This window comes from Erithacus rubecula (genome assembly GCF_903797595.1).
Source record: "Erithacus rubecula genome assembly, chromosome: 15".
Classification (NCBI taxonomy): domain Eukaryota; kingdom Metazoa; phylum Chordata; class Aves; order Passeriformes; family Muscicapidae; genus Erithacus; species Erithacus rubecula.
Window position 1 is genome coordinate 11262787 of NC_136667.1, and position 9153 is coordinate 11271939.

The 9153-nt window shown below is 39.9% G+C and overlaps 1 protein-coding gene across 2 annotated transcripts in view; it reads left to right on the forward strand.

The window, feature by feature from the left end:
* COL4A5 (collagen type IV alpha 5 chain) overlaps nucleotides 1-8081 on the forward strand; it is a 75770-nt gene extending 67689 nt beyond the window's left edge. For both annotated transcript variants that reach the window (XM_079318564.1, XM_079318565.1), the window contains exons 45-51: nucleotides 292-420; nucleotides 707-805; nucleotides 2086-2298; nucleotides 2660-2837; nucleotides 3383-3497; nucleotides 3781-3953; nucleotides 5396-8081. In XM_079318564.1, the coding sequence (XP_079174690.1) occupies nucleotides 292-420; nucleotides 707-805; nucleotides 2086-2298; nucleotides 2660-2837; nucleotides 3383-3497; nucleotides 3781-3953; nucleotides 5396-5477 (989 nt within the window). In that variant the 3' untranslated portion in view covers nucleotides 5478-8081. The remainder of the gene's footprint in view (nucleotides 1-291; nucleotides 421-706; nucleotides 806-2085; nucleotides 2299-2659; nucleotides 2838-3382; nucleotides 3498-3780; nucleotides 3954-5395) is intronic.
* Nucleotides 8082-9153: the final 1072 nt, after the last annotated feature.

A 9153-nucleotide genomic window follows, 5' to 3' on the forward strand; every position in this document is an offset into this window, starting at 1 on the left:
AGGCAGCAGTCAAAGTGAAGACACCAAGATTTTCAGCACAATTCCAACCTGTACTTTTTAGCCCCTACAAATAATTCTAATATGTTTTATACTTTGTATCTAGTCTATATGGATTAACTCCTGTGAGAGGGATTCTTAGAGGGAGTCACCAAAAGTGTGGTTTTGTCCTATGTATACACTTATTCTTTTTTGCAATGATGGAGCTCTTGGCTTCTGATTTTGAAATAAAGAAACTGTTTCTAATGGTGTCTTCCACCTTGGTTTATCTAATACCAATCTTCCTTCTCTCAGGTCCACCAGGTTTACCAGGTACCATTGGACGAAGCATTGTTGTCAAAGGTGATCCTGGTTCCCCAGGTCCTCCAGGACAGCCTGGGTCCAAAGGGCCACCTGGATTGCCAGGGCCACAGGGATTGCCAGGTATGATCCAAGGTGGCTGCAGAGGATGTGACCAGAAGGGTACCTGAGTATAAGTGGCAGTGCCAGTGACATGGCACAGGCTGCATAGATAAGTTACTGAGCTCAGCAAGGGGCAAGAGAGAACTGTGGGTTAATAGATAAACACAGGATTCCACCATATGCATCTGGTTTAATGGGCTGTTCTTATGTATTAGAAAGAAGCAACTCATGAGTCACTGACAACTTGAAGATTTCTGTAGTGAGACTTCAAGAGCTTTGATTTCAGTTATGCTTTTGTGTGTTCTAGGTCCAATTGGTCTTCCTGGTGACCCAGGGAGAGATGGACTTCCTGGTTTTGATGGTCCAGCAGGACGAAAAGGAGAGAGGGGTCTTCCAGGCCAACCAGGTATGGTTGCTCACTGCTATGAGGGCTCACTGGAAAAAGAGACTTCCACTTCTGAATGGAGGCTAATAATAGGAAGTAAGATCTTTGCTTCCTGGGAATAATGATAAAATCATAATTTTAGGATTTTCTTAATGTAAAAATACTATAAGCAACTGAACATACTTTGATTTGGAATATTCTCAACACCAACACGTTGCTGGTAATTGCTGAATAACATTGTCAAATGCTTTACCTCAAGCTTAATGGCAAACCCTTTGCAGCACAGATGATACAGAGGAGATAATAAAAATTATAAGAAACTGAATAGAGTGATTAGTAAAATAATGCTTACTTTGCATGGAAATTATGAATGGGGAAAAACAGACTTCATGAGAGTTTCACCAAAGTCAGAGACTGGATTACCATTTAGGCATTGCTTAAAACTACTAAACTATGCTTTGAGAAATCAGACTAGGCACTGGGACAATTTTCTAAAGGTGACAGATATTAGTAGCTCTCTATTGCAACTTGTGAGAAAAAGTATTAGAATTAAAACTGTTAAAAAAAGACAAAAATCCATTACACCTCTTTTTCCTTTTTCTCTGTGCAGCTGTATGAAATTGATAGCATTATTTTAGTAAAAAATACGTAAATAATGACTGCAGAATAACACAGTCTAAATATTTATATTTCCTGATATTGCTGTTCAAGAATGGCCTTTTCTGATACATTTCTCAGTGACTTGACTCATTTTTCTCCCATTCAAGGCTGTTCTAGCTTATTTCCACTTATATTAACCTATGCCAAAACTGGCACCAGCTTTTCTATTCATTTTGATGGACTTTGGCTCACATGTTACCATACCATGGCCTGGAGTGAGACTTGCCCATTTCTGGCTTGGCCGTTTATTTTGTGATCTTGAGCAAGATATTTCAACATTATCTTAAGCTGCACATGCAGATTTGTTTTGGAAGTGGGAAGCTGATTGAAGTCATTCCATTGGCCGCCATGTCCTTTGCAATTATCATACTGCCTAACAGCCCTGAGAGTATTTAACCTCAGAATACCCCTGACACACAGAAGTCCCACTGTTACAACCACCTATGACAATCTCCCTGACTCAATCAAGCTTAAATTAAAAAAAAAAAATTAAAAAATCTGGGAAGACAGCAAATGCCAAGTGCCTTAACACACAAGCACTCAATCACAAGACTAACAACCTTTCAGAGCTATGTTGGTCCTAAAAGAGCAGGCAGTGGTGTTAATCAATACTGTGTGATGTGTTTGTCTCGTGTGAACAGGTTCCCGGGGGATACAGGGACCTCCTGGTCCTGATGGCTTACAAGGCCCACCTGGTCCTCCTGGAACAGCTTCTGTTGCTCACGGATTCCTTATAACTCGGCACAGCCAGACAAGGGATACACCACTATGTCCACAAGGAACATCGAGAATATATGATGGATTCTCTCTTCTATACGTGCAAGGAAATGAGAGAGCACATGGCCAGGATTTGGGTGAGATATTCTGTGTGCTCTCTCTTCAAGAGGAAACATGTAGCTGCTTCTTCAAATGCTCAGGTTCTCTGAAGATACAGCAGTCTCAAAGATTCCCTAGATGAGGATGGTGATTGCATACTAAAATCTACTATCTCTAGAGCATGCACACTGTAATTCAGGATGAAAGAATGTAAACCAAAATGGAGAAGTGAAGTTTTTTCCCCCTATGTGACAATCTGATAGCACTTGCTGTGCACTCACAGGAGGGAGAGGAAGGATCCACAAGTATTGTTCTCAAAGAATTACTATAAAAAGCAATTGCTATATAATTGCTATAAAAAGCAATGAAGTGAAAACTCTTATATGTCTTACTCTGTAGGTACTGCTGGGAGCTGTCTTAGACGTTTCAGCACCATGCCCTTCATGTTCTGCAACATCAACAATGTTTGCAACTTTGCATCAAGGAATGACTATTCCTACTGGCTGTCAACCCCAGAGTCGATGCCGATGAGCATGGAGCCCCTGACTGGGCAAAGCATCCAGCCATTCATTAGCCGGTGAGGCTAAGCAGGCCCTCAGGTCTCTTTTAATATCTGGATAAATAGTACATCTTACCAGTGTGTTTCCAACATGCAGGTTGGGTATTCAGAGAGATTTTTTTGTCATGTTTTGTTCTGGGATAGACTAGAAAAACAGCTTGTTTTATAGGTATTCGTTGTCTGCAGAGGTTCATTTCCCTGCAGCAGTGGTAAGAAGAGGCTGTACAAGCTCTTCTCAAACAAGCAGTCTCTGTAGTCAGCAGTGTGAGATCACCATGGACAGGAAGAATATAGGAGCCACTGGCTTTAGGATTAAGGCACTCACATGGGGACTTTGAGCTTCCATTTTCAGTTTTACCCAATGTAGTGAAAATACAGACATTTTTGAGCTCCAAAATACTCTTATTGCAGTTACAAAATAGATAAGAAATAGAAGTCTAGATTAAGTGGTGAGCCTCTCACAGGTGAGTTTTGTTCCCTTGACAGTTTAAGAATTCTTAACAAAACATACTCCTATTATATTTTAACATTGCACATTTCTCTGGTACTTTCCCTGTGTCCAGATGTGTTGTGTGTGAAGCTCCTGCTATGGTGATAGCTGTCCACAGTCAAACCATTCAGATCCCTTCATGTCCTCCAGGCTGGGATTCCCTCTGGATTGGTTACTCTTTCATGATGGTAAGAACTGCCTCCTAACTCCAGAAGCAGCTACTGCCCACCTGTGTCCTCAGCTGCTTTAGGACACAGATAAGAACTGCAAGGGCTGTCATTTGAAAGCTTTTACCTTCAATCATGAAGCAATGCAGCCAAAATTGACAGTACACACATCCCAGCGTCACGAATGTTTAAGGAGGTGTCTGCCAAGAATGAACAGTGACTTTTCAATAGCTGACTGCTGTGCTGTACAATTTTTAACACCTAAATTTTAACACCTTGTTTGTGTCTTTCTTTCCACCACTAGCATACGAGTGCTGGAGCAGAGGGCTCTGGACAGGCCTTGGCATCACCTGGATCCTGTTTGGAAGAATTCCGCTCGGCACCGTTCATTGAATGCCATGGTCGGGGCACCTGCAATTATTATGCAAATTCTTACAGTTTCTGGCTGGCAACTGTAGAGGTGTCAGAAATGTTCAGGTAAGAAAGCCTGTTTCTTGTCTATTGCTTTTTCCAGAACGAATGCTTTGGAAATTGAGTTTATTCCAAAGATCAAAAGAGATTTGTTTATGGGGTATAGGGAAATAATTTAGCTTGTTTTCCCCCCTCACAACCAGTTTTTCAAGTGTTTCTTTGGTAAACCTTTAATATTATGTAAAAATATGCTAGAGCATATTCTGCTTTGCAAGGAGCAAGATTCTTTGTATGTCAATTCTGATTCACAATTTGTTGTAGTACCTCCTCTGAAAGTAGTCCTACTGTGTTTACAACATTTGGAGACCAAAAGAACAATTTTCTTTTTCTTTCTTGCCAAACTCTTCAATAAACTCAAATATTTGGAAAGGTAGTTCACAGATATACAAGGGATAGGAGTGAAGGGCAAGATCAACTCTACTTATCCTTTTAATGCAAAGGTTCATATGACTTGTTTTTAAAAATCTTGTATGAAGAAGGTGTCCTACCCTCCATGGTCAGCATTTTCTTAGACACTTCGCAGAAGGAAACAGGATGACATTTTGGCAGCAAGGAAGCCAGTGGCCATTCTGTCCTCAACTTCTCTGCAGTCAGAATTTCAGCTGAAGTCTCTCAGCTCCTCCAACTTTTTCCCTTTCAAGTTGAGTAGCAAATCATTTCTTCACTGAAGAATCATCTCATTTCACAGAATAAATAGCTACTGCCCTGTTTGTGTGCTGATAAAAAGCTCTTAATATTCCCATTGCCACCAAATTTAAAAGTGTAGCTTTGTGACACAGGCTCTGTGCAGTGCTCTGAGCAGTGGTGGCAGTGGTTTTGTGTAACACCTACAATCAGGGTACTTGATATGATAATTCATCACTTTTCAGTTTTCTGGGTAGTTGATTATTGGTAATTCACCAGTGAAAACTTCCTGTTAGTAATTTCCATGCACCCTTGAGATTTGTTTCTACTGTTTTTTCCCTCCCATTAGAACAACTTCCTTCTTCATTGTGTTTTTTTAAAGAAACTTTTAAGCCTTTGACTTATTTGTGTACACACATATTGCATTAATTATACTTATCTCCCATCTTGTTATCCTTTCAAAATAAAAATAAATTATTTGGTAAAGTTACCACTAAAATACAGCTCTGATTATAGCAGTACTTTTGATGTGTTTTTAAAGTACCCTTCAACTAAGCAACCCAAAGGCCCCAGAAATAGTCTCAAATGTACACAATTCACCATCCCCTCAGTTTGTGTTTGTGCTCCATCACCTGCCAGATTGAAACAGGTGCTTAGCACACCTTGGGGACACTGAGACACTGACACAACTGAGCATGTGTCACCTGGTGCTAGGAACAGACAGAATGATCTTTTAGAAAAACTCTCAAATTCATGATTCATTCCCTGCTCACATAGTGCAAAGAAAAATCTAATCCAGCCTTTCCTTTGTGTCTGTCAACCAGCAAACCTCAGTCTGAGACACTGAAAGCTGGAGACTTGAGGACGCGGATTAGTCGTTGTCAAGTTTGCATGAAGACAACGTAACATCTTGGAGAATGTTTTATAAAACAGTTGAAAATTCCTAAGATGCACTGTCTTCCAGCTGCAACAATGGTGCTACTGTGCAGAAAGAAAAGAAAAAACAAATCCAAACTGTTTTAACCATGCAAATTCAAGTGTACCTCACTCTGTGCCAAACTAAGAGTTGTTCAGTACATATTTGACAACAGGACTGAGATGAAAGAATTGACCTCCTGGAAACAGAAAAGAACACTCGAGGTTCACAAAGGATCAGAAGATGAAATTTTTCATTTCTCTCCCAAAATGGCACCTTTTTGATCTGCCAAGAGAATAGAGGAGAATACGACGCACTGAGTATGTTTAAAATAACAAGACTGCAGTTTTGAAAAACATTTTTCATGGTGCTACTAACCCTACTGTATTTTTAATATGAAATTTTAAGCTTATTATCTCTTTGTAAGTAATGAAATGTGTATATTGTGTAAACACCTTTTAAATCTAAATTTTCAGTCATCTAGAAACAAACCAGACTGATCTAAAAATCCCTATGTTTAAAATTAAAAGATAAGACAGTATTTTATTATGAAACTTGTGGTACAGAGAGAATTTACCCCTCTTATGCCAACTTATTCATTTAATTTTTCATTTCCTTCCTCAGTTGCCAACCTGATATATTTGGGCAATGCACAATTCTTCTGAAGTAATTTTGATCAGAGTTTTAAATGTTGTACACCATACTATCAGTGGTTTTATTTGTGCTTAGAAATCCCAAACCACTTGAAAAGGGGTTTTTAATCTTGTGAAAATATGTGACATTATTAGCCATATTCTATATCCTTCTTTTAAGAATACAAGTCACATTCATATTTTAGTAATCAGTTTGGTTTAACCAAAACTGTCCTTTGGGAATATCCAGTTACCAAAGCATTTAGGATGATGCTTATATGAAACTTCAACTCTGAAATGGTGTCGTATGTTTTATCCAAAATAGTATACACGCTAAGAAACCTGAATAAAATAAAGCATAAGCTGGTGGAAACCTTCCTATTTACAAATTAGTCTTTTAATCTTATGTGAATTTATACACATCCACAATGTATTCAGAGTATACAGCAACTCTTGTGTATGTATAGTTCATATAAGGCCTTGAAAGATGGTGCATGCAGTCTTACTGATGTTAGTTTGTAAGAATCCACCTATGTATGTCTAAAGAGTGTCACTACTTGTGCAATAGCTGAAAAGTGATCACTTTTATATGCATGACTGTTCAGCTTCAATGGTCAGAGCATTTCATTTACCTTGGTGTATAAACAGCTCCCTGACAATGCAGGACTCTGTCAAGTGACAATACCTTAATATTTTCATTGTATATTGCCACCTCGACTATCAATACAACTTAACTTGTGAATTAATGAATCACCTTCTTACAGGTGATGTGTATTTGTTTATTGAATACTGTTAAGTAATTTATCTGCTAATGGCTGCTCATTCTTACCTTCCAGTTATCCCTGTAAACATGGAGCATCTGCCATCTCCTTGTTTTACATATTTGACAAAAGACATAGGACTGGTGACTAAGCAGGTGGCAGTGATATACAATGAGATTGGTGCTGATTTTTAAAGCTTTCAAGTATGAAACTGAAGTTCTTTAGTTTAAAGTGCAAAATAATAATAGCTTTGTCTTTTCCATTAGCTGCAGTTATGTATGTTGATAGAGAGTGGGATTCAGCCATGTGTATCTTTCAGTTCAGTTTAGTTTGGTTTTCTGATGCATGTAGTAATAAACTGAACCTGCTGCTACCTCCAAGTCAGGAATTTGTTACCAAAGCTGAAATAAAATAGCAAGTCTCTTTATGTAAACACAAGCCCCTTTTCTTGCTGTTGGCTCTGCAGAAGTCTAACATGAACATAGCAGCAAATCCCTAGTCCTAAAACAGCAGAAATTTGGATGCAAAGGCCAAGGAGCTCTCGAAGGAAAGGGCTCTCCCAGCCTTTCCTACCAACACTCCATATTGTGTTTACCAAAGCAAAGTGTTTGGATGCAGGGACATAGAATGGAGTGGACCATGTTTAGTAAACCAGTGCATAACTGGTTCTTCTTTGTAAGATCTGGGCTTCTCTTGCAACATGTAAAAACAGGACAGGAGATCCTATTCCAGGCTAAGGTACAGAGCACCTTGTGGCAGCTTCAGGGCCCAAAGCTTGTGAGATGACCACAGAAAAGTAAAGTATGGAAAGCAAAGCAGCTGGGCTTGTAACAGGTCCATTCTCTGTTCTGTCCCTGCAGCTCTGGCCCTGACCTAGACAAGTTCTGAACGTTAAAAACTTCAGGCACAGAATTCCAAAGGGGTGACATTTTGCTAAGAGAAAAGTGGTCTAGACATGAAGGAACATCTTTTGAGATCTGCAGCAGAGATTCAAGAGATGTTGGGCACCTTTTGTGCCTTAGAGCAGGTAAATCACTTGACCTTACTGATCTATATAAGAAAACATGGTTATTACTCTCTCCTGCTTCTCAATACTTAGACTGTAAGCTCCTTGGGGCAGAGACACTGAGGGGGCTCCAATGTTGGTCGGGGCCTCTAGGTGCTATCCATCACTATAAACATTAAACTACAGGTAAACATTTGTGTTTGCAGCTTTATTGTTCAAAAAAGAAAATACTGCTTTGATCATTGGAGCCTTAAAGTAGTTTTCAACAACGCCTAAATACGCAGCTCTGGACACCACTTCAGTTAAGGCTCTTTCCTGATGTCTTGTATGTTTTTGCCAAAGTTTTTATTCTCATAACTAATCACATAGATTTGGGCTATTTCAGTTAATCTCAGCAGGCAGGTCTGAGCTGTTGGGGACATGCCAAAGCCACTCGAGGGCACTACAAATGTGGCTTTGACAGGAGCTGGGACAGCAGCACGGCCAGGTCTGCCCTGCCTGTGCAGGAGGGAGGGCTGCAGGGAAAGCTCAGCAGGACAGGGGCCCTCACCCTTCATTGCCCACTAACCCAGGCACAATTCTTGTCATCTGCTCCAGGAGGGGCACTGCAAATTGCAACCAGAATGATGAGTGAAAAAGTACCATTTTTCTATAGGAATACTAGTTTTCATTCTAAAACCAGGATTTAGCAATCTTGTGCCTAGGCTGGATTTTACACTGTTCTAGTGTTAAAAAAGAAAAAGTTCTGCTTAAGACAGACTTTTCAATCCCTCTAGAAAGCCTATTACAAAGAAGAAAAAGCTTCCTTCAACATCATATTCACTACTAAGGTGGGGTTTTAACTTTTTTAACATTCCTGCAGCCCAAGGACAACCTCTAACTGAAATAGGCACGGTGTAGTGCAGCAGCACTTCTGTACCCTGAACTAGATGTCACACACAAATGTTGTGAAGCCCTGAAGTCTGCAGCATTTTGTCCTCTGCTGTGTAAGTCAATTGCTCTCTAGTGACCATTTCCAACAAAGGGTGCAGGAAGGATCTGTCTTAAAAAGTAGTTCTGCAACTTGAAAAAAACAACATACTGATTTTGCAAGCAACGAATACTCAAGTTCTAAACTCTGATGTTCTTCAAATATTTTCTATATGCTTTGATACCCAGCTACAGTACTTGTGTAGTCAGCTTGCTGCCTGAACTGTGCTGCTGTGCCATCCTTGGGACACCTGGAGGGCTGTTGTGCCAGGTTCAGCACCGTGCTGCTTCAGATAAT